Source organism: Sceloporus undulatus, chromosome 4 (genome assembly GCF_019175285.1).
Source record: "Sceloporus undulatus isolate JIND9_A2432 ecotype Alabama chromosome 4, SceUnd_v1.1, whole genome shotgun sequence".
In the NCBI taxonomy this organism is placed as follows: domain Eukaryota; kingdom Metazoa; phylum Chordata; class Lepidosauria; order Squamata; family Phrynosomatidae; genus Sceloporus; species Sceloporus undulatus.
The window spans coordinates 216,392,618-216,416,812 of NC_056525.1; the positions used below are offsets into that span (position 1 = coordinate 216,392,618).

General features: G+C 41.5%; 1 protein-coding gene across 1 annotated transcript in view; it reads right to left on the reverse strand.

The window, feature by feature from the left end:
• Positions 1–2,030: 2,030 nt before the first annotated feature.
• Positions 2,031–24,195, reverse strand: part of TMEM64 (transmembrane protein 64) — a 37,922-nt gene continuing 15,757 nt past the window's right edge. Inside the window, exons 2-3 of the mRNA XM_042462676.1 lie at positions 12,157–12,312; positions 2,031–3,968 (exon numbers count right to left, since the gene is read on the reverse strand). Of these exons, the coding sequence (XP_042318610.1) occupies positions 3,777–3,968; positions 12,157–12,312 (348 nt within the window). The 3' untranslated portion in view covers positions 2,031–3,776. The remainder of the gene's footprint in view (positions 3,969–12,156; positions 12,313–24,195) is intronic.

The window sequence follows — 24,195 nt, forward strand, 5'->3', positions numbered from 1 at the left end:
GAGGTGCTTATGCAATCCATGCAGTTTTCCTTCCTACAAGCATATCCAGGGAAGGCAGTTATTTTGAATGCTAGAACCAAATGGCTAAATTCTTACACCTATTAAGAGCATTGTGTACATACCAAAGATACATCTATGGACTTTATCACATGGGGAAAATCAGGGGGAAATTGGGGCTTTAAACAGTGATTATCCTGTGAAAATCACACAATCGCGCTTAGAATTTTCACACGTCACGATTAAAGAGCCATTATCCCAGGAATAAACAGGCAATAAACAGCAACAAATCATTCACTGGATTTCCCCGTGATTGATTTGTTACAGTTTATTGCCTGCTTATTCCCAGGATAATGGCTCTTTAATCACAACATTGTGTGAAAATCTTAATCGTGATTGTGTGATTTTCACGGGATAATCACCGTTTAAAAGCCTGATTTTTCCCATGTGCTAAAGTCCATAGATGTATCTAACAGATGGACCCAAATCCAAATAGGAAATTGTGGCCTATCCTTAAAGCCAAAATCCAAGCATTAAGGGGCACAGAAAAACTGCTGTGACAGCTATTACATTGATCAAATTTGCTTAAGAGCTCAAAACTGCATGATTGTTTTGATAATCCTGTTATAACCACCCACATCAATAGTCTTTGCTCAGACAGATACTCAATGGATATATTGTACAGGGAAATACTAAATCAAGTTCACTGTGTGGCTCGATCAGCCTCCTAACTACATATTCCATATTCAAACACGCTGTAGGAAGGGCCACAGCTCTTTGTTTATAACCTGTGTTTTCAAGGCAGAATACCCCCAGGCTAACTCAGCATCTCTAGGTAGGGCTGAGAAAGATTCTTCCACAGAATCCAGCGAGGAACAGTTCATTGCTAGTCAGTGTGTCCCAGATTGAAATTGATGGGCTAATGGGTTAACACAGGTAACACCTCTTCCTGTGCAGCTATGTGTATTTTATCATTTGAGTGTCATTTCTTGGAAAGCAAAACAAAACAAAATGAAAAACACACCTTGTGTATAGATCAACCCAATAAAACATTATTGCTAACAGAATTTTCTTATAATTTATGGATACCTTGATTTTACAACTTCATTTACTGATGCAAAAGAAATTTCAAGCAAAAATGGAGCCAATGAAATCTCATTTAGTCCCCAGGCATCATTATTTACCACAACAATTTTCCAGGAGCAAAAATATGTCTAGTATATTCCATACATATCCTAAAAAACTGACAAGATACAGGAAAGCTTTATGCATATTTTCCATGAACTGGTACACAAGTTATTTATGCAAAATGCAGAAACTTCAAGGAAATGGTTTTATCCAAAAATGTTCACAGAGTGAAATTATTCTGGTTACAAAACATGATGGAATAAAACTGCTTAAAATATACCTCTGCGAAGTGTTCTCCACAAAAAGAAAAAAAGGAGTCCAAAAAAGGAACCCACGAAACTCATGTACTGATAAAGCCTTAATTGGGACATCAAACAAATTTCTTTTGGGAATTATTTTTCAAATAAAAAACTAGTTAATAAAGGGCTCAGCAATCATTCGCTGTCAGCGTCCTTAAATAGTAATAAAACTCTCAGGTGTCAAAGAGGTTCAAAGTAATACATGTATAAAAGAATAGTTTAACATCCCCCTCCCTCAAATATAAAACAATGATTTGCAATCAGTTTCACAGACATCAGTACATTAAATGTATTATAAAGATAACCAGACACATATTAAAACTATGTAGCTATAAAAACAAAACAAAAGTATGCTGTAGACCATGCTGGATTAACCATAACCCTGAAAGCAATTTTCCACCAAGTAACAAAAAGTTAAGTAAAAATAAGCTTGGAAAATCAGACACAATAGATTTAACTGTGCCAACCAAGCACAGGATTATAGGCCTTCCTTTCTAGATTTGGCAATTTGCAAATTAATTGGGGGGAGGCAAATAGCCATTCGCTGCTGATAAAACCTTCAAGAAAGCTAGAGAGGAGAGAAAGAGAAGAATAAATAACACAAAATCATAGAGCCAGAAGTATATTTTATTGTTCAAAACAAACTATTTAAGATTGCAGACAAAATAAGATTACATAAATTCAAAATACTGTTGTGCTGGTTCCAACTGCTATGAAGCTTTTTGGGGAATACATAACTCAGGTATATAAATATGCATTTGTAAAGAATGGCGCCGACACTCAAAAGCACAGTTAGGCTTATTCTAGTCCATTCAAACCCACGAAGAAATAACTTGGGTGATCCTTCTGCAAAGTCCCAAAATGTAATATGAAATGTCTTCTTTTAAAATTGTTTACAGATTCCTGAGCCTTAAAAATATTTCTGCCCTTTTCTTGTCATTTACTTAAAGATGGAAAGCCTGTCTTTTCCTAATTTTTGCAAACGCTTAACAAACTTGCAAAGAAGAAAGGGACACATGCAATCTTCACAGCATTTCATTGGTACAAGCCTCAGTGTACCACGCAAAACTTATACATGAAGAGCATCGCTTCATGATCAGAGGAATATGTATTAGGGAGGAATTGTGTTGATTTTTAAAGCTTTTATCAAAAGAAAAACCATAAGGTCTTCCCTATAAAATAAAGGCCACGTGAATTATTAGTACCGTCATATTTTCAGAAATTTAGTTCCTCTTTTTTTCTAATTCTTACAGTGTACTGAACAAAGTGAAGCTGATCTACACCCTTCAAAACTCTTTCTGTAACTAACTAGAACTAGGCTTGAAACAGAAGAGCCCTTTGTTATTCACAAGGATGGTAAAGACAGGTCAAGGACTTGCATTTCACCTGCAAGTTCTCCCTCAAACCACTGTCTGCCACAATCTATTAAGTACCCAGTAATTTCCCTTTTACTTTGCATATTACACAGTGTAACTTAAAATGTTATATAAGAGCACTTCAGTCCCACAATGTAGGATTTAAACGTATGTGAAAAATTATGAATGGCTCCACAATGTTTCAGTGGCTTACAAATATACATTCAACCAAAGATTTATATACCATATTTTCTTTCACACTCCAACCCCAAATTAAAAAATGAGGGCAAACTCAAATGTTTCCCAAAAGAGCAAAAAAAAAATCCCCTCCCACCTTTTTTCCCAAGTGCCATGAGGAAATCCTGCAACCTGTCACAGACAGGAAACTGTTTATATAGGGAGAGATCCCTCCTGCACAGGAAGTGCTCATTATTTTGCCTTCCCAGCCTAAAGAGTTGGGCATTTTCTATGCTAGATGTCCCCGATGTTAATGAGAGAACATATTCCTTTTCTGGAAATATATTGAAAGCTAAGCACATTCAACAGTAATGCACGTGAATTTGCATACTTTACACTTGCTCATTTGTTTTTTAAGTTCTACTTTATATTATTAGTCAGCCTTATAAATAATACTAAGCAAAAAAGAAATTGCTTTGAGGGTATTTTTATCTGTCTGTAGAAACAAACACCAAAAAAAAAAAAAAAACCTTTAAAAAAAAACCTAAAGTGCAAACTACAGGCCATGACAAGTATAATAATGACAAAAGGTGCAGCCAGACTTGGATCTACATTTAAAGTTACTTAGCCACTTACTGATCCTTACAAAAAGTCATCCATTTTGCAATTTAAAAACTGCAAGTGTGGTAGGTACCACAGCATATCCTCCAGCTGTTTGTGATTAAGTCTTGCTGAGAAGTCAAGAAAAAAATGTCTAGGCAATAGGTTAGGCTTCCAGATTCATGAAACCTTAAAGTAATACTTCAGAAGAGGCAGGAAGTCATACAATGTTGATTCCGCTTCCAGAAAAGGCAAACGTCCTTTTGTTGCAAAATGTTGAATTGCTGTTACTTGGATGACTGCTTTTAACAAGCGATGTCTTCATCTCCATTTCACATGCAACTATGGCTGCACTGAGTTCCACTTGAGCCCGGTGGACAACATAAAACATGAGGCCTATGCTTATTAGAACCTGTGAACAAAACAGAAGACATAGTGCTTGTTAACATTTTCAAGAGTAATAATGGCAAAGAAGATATTTAATGTTCCGAAAAATGAACCAGCTTTTTTAAACACAGTCTGAATGACTCTAGGTTTTGCACGTCCTAATAAAAACGTGTGAAACTGCACCCAGTTAAGAAAATGAGCGGGCATTCCTAACAATATTGTTTTAAATCACACCTCTGTCACACAATTAAAAAAAAAAAGAAATGAAGAAAAGGGAGAGGTCTTGTGACAACTTTAACAGCAAGGTCGTTTTCACACTGCACCCTAACTTTACTTTAGAAACAGTTTTTTCATTCCTGTTACACTACAGAGATTAAAATCCTACATTTCATATTCTCCCTTTGATATTGGTAGAACAGTGATCAGGGCCCTGGTGGTTTTCAAACCCTTTGCCATATTTGGTTGCAGTCCACTGAAGTGTGGTGCCACGGTGATTTTATATCTTTATCTATATATAGATATATATTGCTAGAAGCGCACACTTCAGTAATGCCCATTTCAATTACCAGAATCCTTGCTCCCATTTCAGTGGCCTCTTTTTTTACAGTTAATGCTAGGAAAGTACATTTCTGCCAGTACACTCTCCCCTCAATTTGGAACAGAATACATGAAATGTAGGTAAATTTTCCACTTGGCTTCTTCAATACTGCCAGGTACAGTGGATCTCTGCTACACTCCATTTCCCTCCTTTTCCACTGTAATGTCAAGAAGATACAGTTCAGGCATTCTATTGGGAGGGTACAATTATGCTATAATTCTAAAAGAAAAACAGGGCCTGCAAAATTTCAGGGTATGCATAATTGCCAGCCAACTTTTGAACATTGTTCAAATATAACGCTCTTTTGGTACCTTAGCCATTTGTGCTGCTTTCAAGGGAAGCATGACTGGGAGTAGGGAAAGGTTAGTGTCAGATGCGTGTTTTCATGGACAGTGTACCCCCAAACAACAGAGCAGTTCCATGACTGCAATTATTAATGAATTATTTTGGGGAGGGGAAACCCCAAGAAAACATTTTTAAAATGGAAGTACAATGATGTCATGTGTAATGCACCCCTCAGATTGATGACATCCAATCATTATTTCACTGTAAACCTGAATGTGAAAAAGCTCTAACTGACTTATTTTAGAATGTGCCTTTCTGGTTTACAATCCACTTCCAATGAAATAATATGCACTAAGAAAGTAAAACTGTAATCCAAGAAAGCTCATGTTAAAATATAAGGGGCCCAAACTCCCTTTTTCTCTCCTTTTTTTTATTATAAAATACTGATATGGACTAATGCAGCTATCTCTTTAAAACCGCTGCCATGAACTAAGTAGTCTCATGCAAAACAATGCACATGGAGATACACAAATAAACTCACAATGGATGTAAGCAGAGATAAAAATACAGGCTTATCTCACAGGCTTGTATAAATCTTATGATAATCTAATTGAAGAACTTCAAATACTCAAAAGTGATATGTAGACAGTAAGTTGTAATGCTGTTTTCAACAGGCTTATTTCATACCGAAAATAAAACTTTTTTTCATGACTATAAAGACTATAAAATTGCTACAACTTTGAGCAGAGAGAAAAGCACATAATAATGCAACAAATTACTATGTCCGGCCAGAGAGAGGAGAAGGAGAGGAGCTGCTTGGCAGCCATTTTGAGACCGTGTGCTTGAGACCGTGTGCTCATTGCTGAAGGGGTGGAGCTTCTGTGAGTCACATCTGTGAGTCACAAGGGGGCGGAGCTAGGAGACTAGCTTTATATACCAACTTCCAGAGCCGCGCGCCGTTTTAGTTTTAGTTTTCTTTAACTCAACAACTCTACTCAAGTGGCATCAGGTTAGAATCAGATATTGAAATAGAACCTTGCCTTTAAGTATCAGATAGCAGCCAGTACATTCCTTTAAAGAAGTATTCCCAGTAGATTGACTGTTATAGTCATTACTAAAGACTTTGCAGTATGGACAACGAGGGATCTGCTGTAGTCACCTGCAACTCTTGTGGGATGTTTCTCTTCTTGCCCACAGAAGTCGAGAACTTCACATGCACCAAGTGCAAGTTGGTAGCACTCTTGGAGGAGAAAGTGCAGCAGCTGGAGTCAAGAGTAGCTACACTTCAGCATATTAGGGAACAAGAGGATTTCCTGGACACAATAGAACTAACCATCTTGGATGAGTACCATGCAGAGGAAGATGCTAGGGTGGAAGAGGTCACTTGCCATACACAGGAGGCAGACAGCTGGAGGAATGTCACAAAGAGAAGTAAGCCAAGAAGGAATTGTTCTGGGAGCTTGCAGCTAGAGAATCGATTCGAAGCTCTTTCCCTTATCAAGGAGGATGAAGAAGAGCAGCATGGACAGACTTCAGGGACAGAGCAGGGGAGCCTGAGAGTCCCACCCGAGGGAACAGTCGCTGCTAAGCCTCGGAGGAGGCGTGTGGTCGTAGTGGGGGACTCCTTGCTGAGGGGTACAGAAGCAGTGATATGTAGGCCTGACAAGATGTCTCGAGAGGTGTGTTGTCTTCCAGGTGCAAAGATCCGTGATGTGACAGAGAGGCTGACAAGACTGGTCAAGCCTACTGACCAATACCCCTTCCTTTTGGTCCACGTGGGAACTAATGATACTGCAAGACACAGCCTTCAGAACATCAAAAGGGATTACGAGGCGCTTGGTAGGAAGCTGAAAGGAATGGAGGTACAGGTTGTCATCTCGTCTCTTCTGCCAGTTGAAGGGCATGGTCCAGGAAGGGAGAGGAAAATAGCAGATGTGAACAACTGGCTTCACAGATGGTGCCGCCGAGAAGGATTTGGATTCTTCGATCATGGGCTGCAGTTCCACGAGGAGGGACTTCTTGCAACAGACGGGTTGCATCTCACGCCAGTTGGAAGAAATGTTTTTGCCAACAGTCTCAAGAACTTGATCAGGAGGGCTTTAAACTGACTTCCGAGGTGAAGGGAGGCAATATTAAGGAAGGCGAAAGGGATGGCGAAAATAGTCAAACTGACATAGAGGAAACAAGAAAAAAAGTGCAAGGACCCAACAGTGGGAGGCAAAAAAAACTTGCACAGGCAGCAAGTAAAAGGGAACTATGGCCTGCGATGTCTCTACACTAATGCACAGAGCATGGGAAATAAGCAAGATGAACTCGAACTCCTAGTACAACAAAGCAAATATGATATAATAGGCATCACTGAAACCTGGTGGGATGAGTCTCATGATTGGAATGTGGAAATAGAGGGGTATAACCTTTTAAAGAGAAATAGGCCAAACAAGAAAGGAGGAGGAATAGCACTATATGTCAGAGATATTTACACCAGTGAAGAGATCCAGGACATCAATCATGGAAGCCAGGTGGAGAGCATCTGGGTAAAAATTAAAGGGTAGGGAAACAACAAGGATGTTACGGTGGGAGTCTACTACAGACCCCCAAGTCAGACTGAGGAATTGGATGATATCTTTCTAGAACAGATGACCACACAGTCAGAAAAGAGAGATGTAGTAGTGATGGGCGACTTCAACTACAGTATCCTGATATTTGTTGGAAGTCAAACTCAGCAAAATCCTCAAGGCCTAGCAAATTCCTCACTTGCCTGGAAGACAATTTCATGGTCCAAAAGGTGGAAGAGGCAACAAGGGAGTCAGCTATTTTAGATCTGATCCTAACCAACAAGGATGACTTGGTTAATGGGGTGCAAGTGGTGGGATCATTAGGTGGAAGTGACCATGTTCTCCTGGAGTTTGTAATACAGTGGAAAGGAGAAGCCAGGCATAGTCAGACACGCATCCTAGACTTTAGGAGAGCGGATTTCAGTAAACTTAGAGAAGTATTGAGGGCAATTCCATGGTCAGAAATACTAAAAGATAAAGGAGTTCAGGACGGATGGGACTTTCTCAAAAGGGAGATACTGAAGGCACAATTTCAAACAGTTCCAGTGAGAAAAAAAACGGGAGGTGTCTCAAGAAACCAGGATGGATGACTAAGGAACTTTCAACCGAGCTAAGTTTGAAACGGAAGATGTATAAGAAATGGAAAAAGGGGGAAATCACAAAAAAGGAATTCAAAGAAATAGCAGGCATGTGTAGGGGTAAAGTCAGAAAAGCTAAAGCGCAGAATGAACTCAGGCTTGCTAGAGAGGTTAAGAACAATAAAAAGGGCTTTTTTGGATATGTCCGCAGCAAAAGGAAGAAGAAGGAAACGGTAGGGCCACTGCGTGGAGAAGATGGCAAAATGCTAACAGAAGACAGAGAAAAGGCAGAATTACTCAACACCTTCTTTGCCTCAGTCTTCTCAGAAAAGGCAAAGGGTGCTCAACCTGAGGATAATGGAGCAGAGGACAGGATAGGGGCATTTCAGTACAGAATAAGTAAAGAGATAGTAGAGGAACACCTTATTAATCTAAATGAATTTAAGTCTCCGGGACCAGATGAACTCCATCCAAGGGTATTAAAAGAACTGGCAAATGTAATATCGGAGCCATTGGCAATAATCTTTGAAAACTCCTGGAGAACAGGAGAGATCCCAGCAGACTGGCGGAGGGCAAACGTTGTCCCCATCTTCAAAAAGGGGAAAAAAGAGGATCCCAACAATTATCGTCCAGTTAGTCTGACATCAGTACTAGGAAAGATTCTGGAGCAGATCATTAAACAGAGAGTCTGTGAACATCTAGAAGGCAATGCCATAATCACAAAAAGTCAACATGGGTTTCAGAGAAACAAGTCATGCCAGACAAACCTGATCTCTTTCTTTGATAAAATTACCAGCTTGGTAGATGAAGGGAATGCTGTGGATATAGTATATCTTGATTTCGGTAAGGCCTTTGACAAAGTTCCCCATGACATTCTTGTAAACAAGCTTGTAAAATGTGGGCTAGACAAAGGAACTGTTAAATGGATCTGTAATTGGTTGACTGGCCGAACCCAAAGGGTGCTCAACAATGGCTCCTTTTCATCCTGGAGAAAAGTGACCAGTGGGGTCCCACAGGGCTCTGTCCTGGGCCCAGTGCTATTCAACATCTTTATCAATGACCTGGATGACAGAATTGGAAGCATACTTATCAAATTTGCAGATGATACCAAATTAGGGGGAATAGCTAATACCTCAGAGGACAGGATCAAGATTCAAAATGACCTGAATAGACTAGAAAGCTGGGCCAAAGCTAACAAAATGAAATTCAACACGGAGAAATGTAAGGTATTGCACTTAGGGCGGAAAAATAAAATGCACAGATATAGGATGGGTGACACCTGGCTGAAGGAAACTACGTGTGAAAGGGATCTAGGAGTCCAAGTAGACCACAAGTTGAACATGAGTGAACAGTGTGATGCGGCAGCTAAAAAGGCCAATGCTATTTTAGGCTGCATCAATAGAAGTATAGTGTCTAGATCAAGAGAAGTAATAGTGCCACTGTATTCTGCTCTGGTCAGGCCCCACCTAGAATATTGTGTCCAGTTCTGGGCGCCACAATTCAGAAAGGACATTGAGAAACTGGAGCGTGTCCAAAGGAGGGCGACAAAAATGGTGAAAGGTCTGGAAACCATGCCCTATGAGGAACGACTTAGGGAGCTGGGGATGTTTAGCCTGGAGAAAAGAAGGTTAAGAGGTGATATGATCGCCCTGTTTAAATATTTGAAAGGATGTCATATTGAAGAGGGAGCAAGCTTGTTTTCTGCTGCTCCAGAGAACAGGACCCGGAACAATGGATGCAAGCTGCAGGAAAAGAGATTCCACCTGAATATTAGGAGGAATTTCCTGACAGTAAGGGCTGTTCGACAGTGGAATGCACTCCCTCGGAAGGTGATAGAGTCTCCTTCCTTGGAGGTCTTTAAACAGAGGCTGGATGGCCATCTGTCAGGGATGCTTTGATTTGGATTTCCTGCATGGCAGGGGGTTACTGGATGGCCCTAGTGGTCTCTTCCAACTCTATGATTCTATGATTCTATTCTATGATTCTATGTACTGTTTCTAATTGTTCACCAATAGAATACCATTGCTTGCGAGTGCCTCTGAAAGGATGTAGCAAATGTAGTACAACTGTGAAACTAATTGTCTTCTAAAATCCCACCAAAAATTATTCAATATTGCTTGCTTCTTCAAAGAGAAAGTTGGTCCTGATACCAAATTTAACACTCTTTCATTTAACTCTTCACCTGAGTACAGTCAAGATTTATACAAAAAGCAACTGCTCCCAGGAAAACACCAAAATGGTGAAGTGTAGGGATTAACACAACAATGCAATTTTAAAACACACACAAATATACATATGTTGGCTTAAATTGGTTCTGAAGACCCTTCCCAAAGAGAAATAATTTAACACTGTTAACACTAACTGAAAATGGACAGTCTCAAACTTTGGCATAATGTACACACTCTATATTAAAAGGACTGTCAAGTCTTCTCCATCAGCAGTGCAAATATCTAAACAAGTTCATTATTCAGAGATGACAGTGACTCAGATGACATAATTTCTTTGTGTTTGATGGAAAAAGAAGGAGGGTCTTTTCATCAGTTGCTTCCAGGCTTTAGAACGCCCCTCCCCAGGGAAGCTAGCAAGTGAAAACTATTTTATTCTGGAAGTCATTTAGGAATTGATTGCAGTGGGCTTACAATGGTGCAGTGTTTTCTTGATTTTCATCTTCTGTCTCTTATTGGGACATAAATGACAATGCTCATAATGATTTCTAACTTACTTCTAGTGATGTTACCATTTCATCAGATTAGTCAGTATAAATAGCAGCTTCATTTATATACCGCTTAATAACACCTAAGCAGTCTCTAAGTGGTAAGCTAACTGCCCCCCCCAACAAGCCGGGTACTCATTTTAGCAACCTCGGAAGGATGCAAGCCTGAGTCGAGCCTGAGCCTTTGGCTAGTATTGAACTCGCAACCTTCTGGTTTGTGAGGGAATAGCTGTAGTACAGGCATTTAACCACTGCACCACCAGGGGCTCCTGGTGGCGCAAGACTAACTAGTTCTTGCAAAACTAACTAGTTTTTACAAAAGGGAAATTGTTTATGATATACCACCATTTGTTTCCAGTGCAGATATGTGAATATCTCAGAACTTTCTTAAAGCAGAAATTTCCTCTCTTTATTGTCCAGTCTACTGAAAAGCTCCCTACTCTTTAGCCAACCACACTTAGCTTAGAGTAGTGGTTCCCAACCTGTACTCCGAGGAACCCTTAGGGCTCCGCATGTGTACTTCCCAGATGTTCTGTGGCTGCTCCAGGAAAATGAAAGAAATAAAAATGGAATGAAAGTCAAGAAACAAAAAGTAACACCACTCCTAAACATCATTAACTTGTAAGATATAGGGTAGGCCTTTTAGGGGTTTCACCATAGAAACTGATTCTAAAAAGGGCTCCACGAGTCACAAAGGCCTGTTACAGACTGCCAAAATAAAGCTGCTTCGGGTCTCTTTGGAGGTATGCTGTTTAAATGATGCATGCATCCTAAGAATCCGGAAGCTGCACCAAAAGCTGCACTCCAGTGCTCAGGAATGGAGTGTGGCTTTGGCACAACCTCCAGACTCTTAGGACCCATGCATCATTTAAATAGCATACCTCCAAAGAGACCCGAAGCAGCTTTATTTTGGCAGTCTGTAACAGGCCAAAGTTTGGGAACCCCTGGCCTAGGGAACTGCTTCCAACCATAAAAAATAGCATTGAAATCCCTTTTGCTATTGGAACAGTCTCATGAATAGAACAGGTATGACTCTAACCAACTCCCTCCTCCATATGCAACACCTGTACTCCTTGAAAATCTGGTCTACAGTTTTGGGGGACCTTCTACCCTCAGTAAAAGAAAAGGGAGAATTAGCCAAAAAATGCTTCTCTCTCCTTCAGCCACTACCATCTTCTAGTAGAGAGGCAGGCAACTTGTGCCTTCCACACATTGCTGGACAACAATTTCTGTTAGGCCTATGTGTGGTCAATACATTGTGTGAGTTGAAATCCAATAACAATCTCATCACAGGTTATGCATTACTGCTCCCCTGGAGCGAAACCCTTCTGTTTTTATCACTTAAAAATCCAAAATAATATGTTTACTGATATGTTGAGCAAATGGTTGGATTTTCCATTTAAACACAGTAATGTTCTAGAAGTCTATCAAAGTAAATCACTCAATGAGGCCTAGCCAAAAAACAAAGAACCCAAAAACGTTACCTGTAAACTAAAAATGAAGTACCCACTAACACTTTGTTCTGCAATAACATCCTCCATAGTGCGCAAGGTGGTGCCTAAGTAGGAGTTTAAGAGCTGAGTTGGAAGCAATCCAATGGAAGAAGCCATCAGGTAATTTGGTAGAGAAAGATCTGTGATCTAAAAAAAGAAATAAAAAAGAATGCATTAAAAGTGACCAATAATGACATATGCTGATTTGTTTCTTGTCCTAAAGAAATCTCAAAGGAGGTAAGCAGCATAACATACATATCAAAAATACGAGAAGGCATGCCAAAATCAGTCAATGGTGAATCAAAAATAACCATATGGTTCCTAGTCCCTATATATCTCCCTACACAACAGCATATCTATATTCACAATATATATTCACCATTATTTCATGTTCTGGCTATAGTAAAAAATTTGAACCACCTACAGGGGGAAGTTAATGGAACAGGAATTTGTGAAGACTCTCTTTGAGATTGACCTAATTAAGATTTTATTTTTATTCAAAAAGTACATTTCTTGTATGTGGCTTGGATTATGTCTAAACTGAAATTCAGCTGACATATATAAAGTTTTCTGTGTCCCAATTATTTTACAACTAAAACTTATTTATTCAGAAAACATACTGTGCTTAGGTATTTTAAATTTTAAACTCTAATAACTGTGCCTTCATCTAGCAGTCTTAATTGCTGTTGAAATGAACCAATCCTACTGAAACAGTTACACTGGCTTAATGTATGTCAAGATCCAACTCATAAATGCAGTTGACATATGCTAGATCTTCCAATATACTACATTCCAAGAGCTCAGAGTAGATAGTAAAATACTGTCAGTACACATTTAAGAAAAATTTCCTGTAAAGACCTAACCTGGCCAAAACAAAACCTTAATGGTATTTTCTGAAAATGTACAGGTTAAGACAGTTGTGAATTCTAAGGGAGAGTAGTTCCACAGGTTTCTCATCAGTCAGCCAAGTGGACTGTCTACAAAGTAAGGCACGGAACATAAATGGTCTTCATGAGATCTCAGTGGAAAGTAAATAAATAACTGATAAAGTTATGTACATGGATATCATTACAATATCTACTTAAGAAATGCATTTTAATTCCAACAATATGTCTAAGACAAGCAAACAAAGACAAGCAAACAATCTTTTGTTTCAGTAGGCCCTAAGATGATAAAAACAGTGTTCATATTTGAACATCTGTTAGTTAAATTTTATTTTGAAGTATGAAATCCTTGACAATATCTATGAAACCAGGGAAATCCCTTGAGAAGATATTTTTGCATATTTTAATTGGCTTAAATATTTCAAAAATGTTTTATAAATATTAAAATCCACACTGAGAAAGTTTAATGAGTTCTACAAGCATCTGGGTTTACTATACAATATACATAGAAAAGTGCAGAGTGCCAAGTAAACAAGCAGCAGATGAACAGGAATGATTAAGGAATATTGCCAAAGGCAGCAAAAGATGGGATTCTAAGGGATTCAACAATGACAGTAGGCTCTCAGCTGAATATGATTTCAATATGAATGAGACCTAGGATCATTCAACTTCCTCTCTGTGTCAGAACTGCCAACTGCAAACACCCTGAAATAACCATTAGTGCTCCTATGTAAAACCAACCAGCCGAAATGTGTGTCAAATGCTTTTTGCATTCTGGGCAGGATGTTGCCTTCATGAAAAATGCATTTCCACCCAATGCATTTATGACAATTGAACAGTTAGTTCTTCTAGAGCCTTTTCACATTACACAGCTAAAGTACTATGATTCCTCTTTGGAGAGCCAGTCTGGTGTAATGGTTTGAATGCTGGGCTAGGGTCCAGCGAGACAAGGATTCAAATCCCTGCTCAACCATGGAAACTCAGTAGGTGGTCCTTGGCAAGTCATACTCTCTGTCTCAGAGGAAGGCAACAGCCAATCCTCTCTGAATAAGGATTGCCAAGAAAACCCCACAATATGTTTACCTTAGACCAGCCATAAGTTGGAAATGATCTGAGGGAACACAAGAAAAACATATGATATAAGATACGTCAATATCGCTTTTTCTTCTATTACGTTCCTTTTGCCTTATTCTTTAATTGGCCCTGAACAGCCTGTGGAATCAAGGGGTTTATATTTTGGTGAGGCACTAGAGCAATCAGGCTGAGAATTCTGAATAGTAAATTGCAAATCCCAAGACTTCACATAATAAAATAATGGCTGTTAAAGTGGAATCATAGCACTATAACTGTATATAGCATTAGCTAAAAACATTTTTGTTAACTGTACAGTTCAAGAAGGGGTTATAATTTCAATTCCATTTACAGTATGTACAGTTTAGTGTGGAATCCCTCAGACTCCCCAGTGTTGTATTTTGTTTCTAAACAGAACAGTCTCTTCATGAGCCTATAAATAGGTTAAGAAATGTCTGTCTTCAAGTTGTCTGAGTTTTATTCATAAGAAAAAAAACCTCCACATTAGTCATTAGTTTGGCAACCTCATACAGTCCAAAGTCATATACCTTCTTCCAACTTTCTTTTAAAGTACCTTCCCCAACATCATGCTCTGGCTTTCTGTCCTAATTTCTATATGAATAAAATTATACTGTTTCATAATAAAGGATAGCAGTTGAGCAGAATTCAGGAAAGCAACTACAGACTCTTGAGCAAGTGCAGTAGTGTTGGAAAGTGATTAGGAAAACCTAAATTCAAAGTATTCATAATCATAAAAAGTCAGTGTGCAATCTTGGACCAGTTGTGGAATAATTAAGATAAAAACGGAATAGTTTTTTTCTAAACATCCTTAGTACACAAAACAGATTTGTGGGACAAAAAAGAAAAACCAGGTACAGTCAAGCCCTCCTATCCATGGATTCTGCATCCACAGATTGTACCACTGACTCCTTGCAAATATATATTTTTTAAATTCCAAAAAGCAAACCTTAATTTTGCCATTTTCTATAAGGCACACCATTTTGCTACATCCTTGCATATAATGGGACTTGAGCACCCATGGATTCTGATATCCATAGGAGGGTGTGTGTGCCTGGAACCAAACCCCAATGGATAGCAAGGGCTACTGTATATGTAAATATAACAGTGAGCATTCACTATTTGAACTTTATAAGTTACATGGAGTTACTGAAGATAAGATTTTACTCATTAGGGCAAAATAAAATACTAATCATACCATAGGCCTGGAACATTACTGTTTGCTACCGCCGCTGTTTGTCTCTGAAAAGAACCTAGCAATGCAAGCTTAATGACTAGATTGCAGGTGGTCTTTTATTTTCCAATTTACCTCTCCAATGGAAATGAGAACTCTGTCATTTCAAAAATATGTTACTAAGCCAGCCAACTGAACACACAAAAAACTGTTTCCAAAAGTCGAATTCAGTGTATTTTCCTTCAGCAAGCTTCGAAACGTATATACAACCAAAGGAATTAAGTATTTTAATATAATATTCCAAAGGAATTGAACATAATCTGTGAAGGACAACAGCTCAAAACTGTGTGAGTTATTTTACTACAACACCTACAGTCACTTCAACTTAATTTGTGACCAAGTAAGAAGCACTGAAACATGGCATGTAGATAAATAAGGTGTCAGGGATGATGGGAGTTGTGGCTCTTCACCTGGCCTGGAACTCACCACCTGGTTGTGCACCACGCTGACCAGTTTTGGCCAGTTGTTGTATCTTTGCAAGAGTTGCAGAGAACTGGCTGAAGACCCCGACAAACTCTCCAAGCCTTCTCACTCTTGCTTCCACAGAAGTCTTCACCCTTCTTCACCAGGGTCCTGCTGGTTCTTGTAGCTTCACCCAAGACACCAGACAACTCAGTAGTCTTATATAAAAGATCTACTTTATTCTACTATATACACAGCTCCAAACAATACTCAACTCTACAACCACTACTCCAACCCACACAATACAATGGGATCCATAGTCATTATTATAGCCAAAGCATGGCACCACCTACTGTGGTCTGTTTCCACCCAGTAGGCGTGTACATTATTCCCATTGGTTCTCCTTGTTCATCCCACAATTAATGATTTCATCATCTCAGCCTTGACCACTTAACAATTGTCAGGTGTGTCCAATTATTCACTATGCATTTCTTGTCCTTGGCATTCAGGACCTGTTACAGTAATTGCTTTACCATTCACACCTGTGTGGTTCTCAATTGGCTTCTGCTGAGTCACTCTGACTCTCACATACATCTTTTATTTCACTTACTGTATAACCCATGTTGCTTTTTCCTTAACATAAGGGACTTCTCCAAGTAGCAGGGATAAGTTTTTATACAACTTAAAGAAGTTTATTAATTACAGTAACTTCAAACTGAGATGGTAGGAATAAGAGCATGAGAATATGAGAACCAGGAATTCAACCTGAATGAAATATTTTATTGACAAGCATGTCATTGAGCATACTAGAGCTGCACACCCAAAAGGGACTCACTATCTAATAACTTTTGTAATTCTATTGAAATCTGGGACACTGTGGAGGTTTACACATGGCAGACCTAATTTACTGAGTAGGTCTACAAGGATACAACGCTCTACCTTTTAAATATTAAATCAGAAACTAGATATGCTAAGTAAGCCATTCATTACACTTGATCATACTTGGAAACAATCACAAGGATTAGATGAACACTTCTTAATGGTAAACTGTTCAGTTTGAAATGTTTCCAAGCTAACGGCAAGATGCTATCTGCACAGATGACGGTCTTTATTTCAGCTTTAATTCAGAAATGGCTCAGAAATAAATAATACAAGGCAGGAAAGAGATATATATATATAGCAAACGCATTAGCAAAATGTAGTGAGATTTAATACCATGTTGCCAAAGTTTTGTAAACTCTGAAATTAAACAATATTTTTAAATACTGTAATGGGAAGTAAAATAAAGACATACATTGCACATGTCAACCAAATTTAAAAGTCAGTTTTACATAGCATGATTAATTTTATATCAGAATACAAAGATGAAAAAGAAAACAAGCAACAAATGCTCACACAATGGGGAAGATTTCTAAAAGGCCACATTCTAATTATGTAGGGAGTATCACTGTAGTTGTAAAATCTGCCCCAAGCACACAAACATTATGAGTCTTTAGACATTCAAACAAGTATGTGCAAAATGAGGGCAGCGCCTACAGCCACAACGCAGCCTCCTTTTACATTCATGGTGTACATGGTTATAATACATATGAAGGGATTAATTTTCCAATACTATTTCTTTCATATCTCCTTGACTTCTTTTAGGATTATACTGCATTTATTGGTGGGAATTTTATTGAAGAAAGCACATTTTAAACTGAAATAGGGATTTTAGAAGGTAATGAAGACAATGCTGGGGAGAAATCTAATTGGAACACCAGCCTCCAATCTCTAAGAGGTGAGGACTTCTTCTTAGCCTAGAAGACACCCAATTCTAACCTCAGCAGTTCAAAAGACACGAAAAATAATCAATATCTGCATGCTAGCTAATAGTTTTATGTGAAAACAACTGGTAATTTCAACTATATCTGGAGACAACAAGCAAAAGAGTGACTCACTAAGCAGAAAACTACAGATTCTGCATGGAGGAAGAAAACATCTTTGGCTAAGAGCAAGAGGACAGTGGTCTTTCTATTAATAGTTACCTTTTTCTTTACTTCACACTCTGCTTTATAATCTGGGCTGAATGACTGAAACATTTGTTTTGAATCTTTTTAGTGTTTTTAAATATATATAACCTTTCTGAACAAGGAAATGTCTTAACTGGTTACATTAAGAATTAAAGCATTATTGGCCACGAACCAGAGCATTCCTCATAAAGAACATAATCAGACATCTTTATCCATGCCTTTATCACTATAGAATTATGAAACATGAGTCTGCCGGCTAGTCTACACATAAGTGCATTATGCTAATTTCTCTGAATCGCATGTAGTCTACTGCAGCCTATTTGATTCGAACAAGGAGTATTTTCATTGTTTAGACAGGCCCAAGGATATAAAGCAAGGACATCACTTACTTGATGGCTTAGGCTACAAACCTAAGCATTCCTATTTAGAAGCAAACTCATGAGAAATATAATCATACTTCTGTGTAAAAATGCATAGGATCAAAGCTGTGACAAGCTGTAACAACATAACAATTTTGAAAATTTGCTAGAAACAAGAGACACTAGTGTCTCTTCTCTATGAAAAATAAATTCCCAGAGTCTGCTGGGTAGCATCATAGATATTCACATTTATCAGAAATCAAAAGCTTAAGAAAGTGAAGTTAAGATCCCTGGGACTACACCCAATTACAGGCTTCAGGATATTTGTTTTAAACTTTAATGGGTACAAAAATGTTTTAAACAGAAAAGTTTACAGTGCCTTTTCAATATCTTGTTGAGTTAGAGACCGGGAACAGAATGGATTTCATTGGCATTGTTGACGCTCAGTGAACACAAGATACTTCACACTCTGTGTGTGCGTACGTACATGCATGCCTTCAAGTCACCTGTCCATATGGTGACTCCATCAATTTCAAAGTGTTTTCTTAGGTTAGGAATACTCAGAGGTGGTTTTTCCAGTTCCTTCCTCTGAAATACAGACTACAGCACCTGGTTTTGCTGGCAGCCTCTCTCTCATCCAAATACTAAACAGAGCTGACCCTGCTTAGCTTCCAGGATCAGACAGGATGTGGTGCCTTCGGGTTTTTTGGCTAAAGATACAAAGTATTTTTATTGTAGCAGAGAAGTTAAGTAAACAACTGCTGGTTGTACAAGTATTTGCTTCTCTGAGTCAATATTTGGTAGAAAACCTTTGGCAACAATTTCAGCTTCAAGTTTTCTTGGGCCTCTATTTTATTTTACAGTGGTGCCTCGGGATACGAAATTAATTCGTTCCGCCATTCCTTTCGTAACCCGAAAATTTCGTAACCCGAAATACTCCGTTAGCACTGGAAAGCCTATAGCAGCATTTGAATTTCGCGCCGAAATGAATTTCGTAACCCGAAAAATATTTCGTAACCCGAAACAGTTTTTGCCAATCCAACTTTTTCGTATCCCGGAAATTTCGTAACGCGATCATTTCGTATCCCGAGGCACCACTGTATTTAGATGGCTTACTGTGTAGAATTAAAACTATCTATCAGGTTTGTGCATCTGGATTCTGTGATTTCACCCATTCTTTGTGGCAAAATTCTGACTCTGCAAGGTTGGATGAAGATTGCTGGCAAAAGGACAGGTTGCATACCTGTAACAGTATTTCTTCGAGTGGTCATCTGCGAATACATACAAATGGGTTTTACTGCGCCTGCGCAGTACTGTCGGAAACTTCTGGAATCACTGGGCAAAGTACACTTTGCAACAAAATGCAACTTTTTGGCGGTAGCTCCGCCCACCCGTTATAAGGCCCCTGCCTTCCCGCTCTTTCCCCAGTTCCAAACTTTACGCCGCATAAGCAACTTGAAATGAGCCAATAAAGAGCAGGACACTAAGGGGAGGATGGGCGGGATTTGTATGTATTCGCAGATGACCACTCGAAGAAATACTGTTACAGGTATGCAACCTGTCCTTCTTCTTCGTGGTCTCTGCGAATCATACAAATGGGTTTAGACTGACAAGCTTGAACCAGCGGCGGAGGGAGTGTCCTGAAACCAGGATGTCTCAAAGAAGTGGTTTATTGATTACAATAAAGCATGGGACCAATGAGCCTGTGGTCATTATTTCAGTAATAATTTAAGGCCCAAACACTAGGTCACATAGACTGCATACATAAATAATGCATAACTGTAGAAAAACTGTAGGAACACACAGTCACCTGCATAATACTTGGCATCAACAAGAGTGCAATAATTAAGAAATTTCATGAATACAGAAACAACACAGTCAGTCAGACCCTGCATGATGGAAGGGTTGTATAAGTAAAACTTCCTTAGATTGAGCCAAGGTGAAATTTAAACTCTGTGGACAACAACATCATAACATAGACATCTCACATTAATGTAGCCCTGAGAACAACACAGCCCTTCCAAACGCTGCGTCCCGTTTGGCCCTTGTGTCCAGCCTGTAATGTTTAATAAAAGTCATTGGCTGGGACCAAACCGCAGCTTTACAGACATCCTCCAAGGGAACCCCAGTCAAAAAAGCGGAGGATGCAGCTACCGCTCTGGTGGAATGGGACCGAACCCTGGCAGGAGGGGGTCTACCCATCAGTTGATAGCAGAGGTGGATGGTTTCAGCCACCCATTTTGAAAACCTCTGCGGTGATACCGGCAGACCCCTCCTTGGTTCCGAGTAGCACTGGAACAGTCTCTCGGAGTGGCTCAAACCCGATGTTCTGTCCAAGTAGAAGGCCAAAGCCCTTCTAACGTCCAGTAAGTGTAAAGTTCGTTCTACCTCCGTTATCGGGTTCGAGGCCAGAGTAGGTAATACAATGTCCTGGCACAAATGAAAGGCAGACACTACCTTTGGCAAGAAAGTAATGTCGGTACGGAGGACCACTTTGTCCTTATGAAACCTTAAAAAGGGCTGGTCCCTCCGTAAGGCACAAAGTTCACCTGCACAGCGGGCTGATGTGATGGCCACTAGAAAGGCAGTCTTCCAGGTTAACAGTCTCAAGTCCGTAGTGGCCATAGGCTCAAAGGGTTTGTTGTAGAGCCTTCAGTACGGTGTCCAAACTCCAAGCTGGGGTCGGCGTCGACACTGGAGGGTAAAGGTTCCCGCAACCCTTAAGGAAACCCTTCACTAGGGGATCTCTAAAAAAGGAAGGCCTACCCTTAAACTGGAAATGTGAGCAAATTGCGGACAAGTAGCACTTGATGGAGGTCACGCTGAGACCGGCCTCCAGCAGCTCCATGAGGAATTGCAGGAGGACAGGAGTTGAGACCTGATCCGGAGTGAGGTCTCTCTCTGCCAGGAACTGCATGAATCGTTTCCACTTGAAGGCATACGACCTGCGGGTTGAAGGTCTTTGGGCAGCCAAAATTATCCTCTGCACCGGGTCAGGTAACGCCGTTAAGGGAAAAGCCGCCAAGCCACTAGCGGGAGGTGATCGATGTCCGGATGACGAACTCGTCCGTCCTGGATCGTGAGCAGATCCGGGCGAGGTTCGATACGGAGCCAGGTTCTCCTTGACAGGTGTAGTAGGGACGGAAACCACGGTTGCCTGGGCCACCACGGTGTGATGAGGATCGCATCCGAGTGGTCTGTGGTTAACTTGGCCACCACTCGGACAATCAGCGGGAATGGGGGAAATGCGTAGAGCATGTTCCCCGACCAGCAGAAGGCGAACGCGTCTCCGAGGGAGTTCCTGCTGCGCGTTCTGGAACAGAACTGGGGACAGTGTGTGTTGTCGTCGGTTGCAAAGAGGTCGATCGACGGGTTCCCCCATTGGTTGAAGATGTCGGCCACTGTCTCTGGATGGAGTCTCCACTCGTGGGATACCGACGACGTCCTGCTGAGCTGGTCTGCCAGATCGTTTTGTTCGCCCGGGAGGTGGACAGCCTGGAGCAGGATTCCTTTCGGGATGCACCAAGCTCAGATTCGTAGAGTGATGTCTAGTAACGTGCTTGACTTGGTGCCCCCTTGCTTGTTGATGTAATAAAGCACCGTTGTGTTGTCCGTCCTGAGAAGGACTACCTTGTTGGTTACCGTCTCTTCGAAGGCTCTCAAGGCCTTCTCTACTGCCAGCATCTCCAACGCATTGATGTGGAGGTATTTTTCGTCCATTGACCACTTTCCTCTCACGCTGAGATCGAGAATGTGGGCTCCCCAACCCTCTAATGAGGCATCCGTCGTTAGAGTTAGCTGTGGTTGGGGCGGGCAGAAAGGTAAGCCTGCGCAGACGTTTTGGGAGTCTTGCCACCACTTGAGAGAGGATGCGATGGGCCTCGGAATCGTGAGCCACTTGAGAGGAGGGTCTGAAGCTGGGTTGAAGACCGAGAGAAACCATCTTTGGAGGGGCCTGAGCCGGAGCCTTGCCCACGGTGTTACAAACGTGGTTGAGGCCATGTGACCTAGGGCTACTTGGACGTCTCTGGCCCTGGCCCTTCTGTGCATCATGAGTGGCCTGATAGAGGATTGAAGTGCTAGGAAACGGTCCCGAGGGAGATATGCGACGCAATCGTCGGAATCGAGGACCGCCCCGATGAAACATACTTGTTTGGCCGGTTTGAGGCAGGACTTTTCCAAGTTCACCACTAGACCTAGCAATCTGAGCATCGTCAGTGAGAAGTCGATGGAGTCCATGAGGTCGGCCTCTGAGTCGGCTGCCAGGAGCCAATCGTCCAAGTAAGGGAAGACTCTGTAGCCCTTTTGATGGAGATAGGCTACCACCGGTGCCATACACTTCGTGAAGACTCTTGGAGCCGTGGCTAAACCGAAGGGGAGAACGTTGTAGTGATAGGCATTGGGGCCAACGGCGAAGGTGAGGAATCTCCTGTGGGACTCTCGGATTCCTATGTGGAAGTAGGCATCCTTGAGGTCTATTGTGGCGAACCAGAGTTCCTGGTGAAGAAGAGGTAGAATGGAAGATAGAGTTACCATCTGGAAACAGCGGTACCGAAGAAAAGAGTTCAAGTCTCTGAGGTCCAAGATCGGCCTGGTTCCGCCGTCTGGTTTTGGAACCGTAAAGTATCTTGAAAAGAAGGCTCCCTTCAGGTCCTCCTGACGGACTGAAGAGACGGCCCCCTTTGCTATCAAAGCGCGCACTTCGTCGAGAAGGGTGTCCGAGGGTAGGGTTGACAGAAACCTGCCCTTTGGGGGAAGGGATTCGAATTCGAGGGCATATCCCCTACGGACGATGTTAAGTGCCCAAGAGTCTGTCGTGATGGAAGCCCAGGTGTTAAAGAAGGGCTGCAGAATATTTAGGAAAAACGGGGTGGGGACGAAGTGCGCCGGTACGCTTCAAGACCTTTTCTTGGTCTGGTCGCCATCCTGCCTACGGCCCTTACGGTAGCGAGGTGGGCCGCCGCGCCTACCAGAGGAGGAGGAGGATTGTGAAGGGTACCTGGAACGCTAGGGCCCTTGTTGCTGGTATGGACAGTCCTGGCCTGCGGGTCTAAGGGACTGACCTTGGGGCTGCCATGGGCGCTGTTTCTTCCGAAACGGAACCGACGACGAGGAGGACATGCCGTGTTTCTTGGCAGCCGCTTTCATCTTGAACTTTCTGTTCAACCGATCGTCCGTGTCCGCGTGGAAGAGGCCCGAACCGTCGAGGGGCATCTCTTCGATGGCAGCCTTGACTCCAGGGTTGAGGTCTGAACCGCGAAGCCAGGCGTGGCGGCGAAGGGCCATTGATGCAGACATGGCTCTTCCTGCGCAATCTGTGACATTCCTTGAAGCTGTGATGAGCCAGCCCCCAATGGAATGCGTTTCATCTCTTATTTCCACAAGCTTTCTCTGGGTGTCATCGGGAACGTCCGGGATGATCGGTGAGATCTCCTCCATAAGAGATTGTACGTAAGCACCCATACAAGCCATGTAGTTAACCGCCTTCACAGCAAGGGACGTGGCGGAATATGCCTTTTTAGCTAGGCCATCTATCTTGCGGGCCTCACGGTCCACAGGGGAAGTGGCCTGCTTATGAGTAGAGGCGACCTGGGCTCCCTCCACGATTGCTGAATTCTGCCTGGGATGGGTGGACAGCCAAGCACAGCTAGCGGGGGCGACGCGGTATAGAGCTTCTACCTTGCGCGAAGTCCCAGTCAACGCAGCTGGATTTTCCCATGATCTCTTCAGGATCGTCTCCAACGAAGGCAAGAGAGGGATGGATGGAGGCGCTGGGACGCGGCCATGGACCTGGCGTTCGACCGGATCCTGCGCCGACTCATCCGGATAAGCGAGCTGGATGTCCAAGGCCCTGGTCATCTTGATGACATGCTCGGCAAAGGACCGAAGGTCGTCTGTAGGAGAGGCAGGGTCGGGATGATGCATGTCTTGAGGAGAATCCTGAAGAGACATCTCATCGTCCGACTGGTAGGCCGATGAAGGCACTATCTCCAGGTCTGATTCCGTATCAGACTGGATCCTCAGGTCTTGGGCCCGTAATGGTTCTTGAGGCG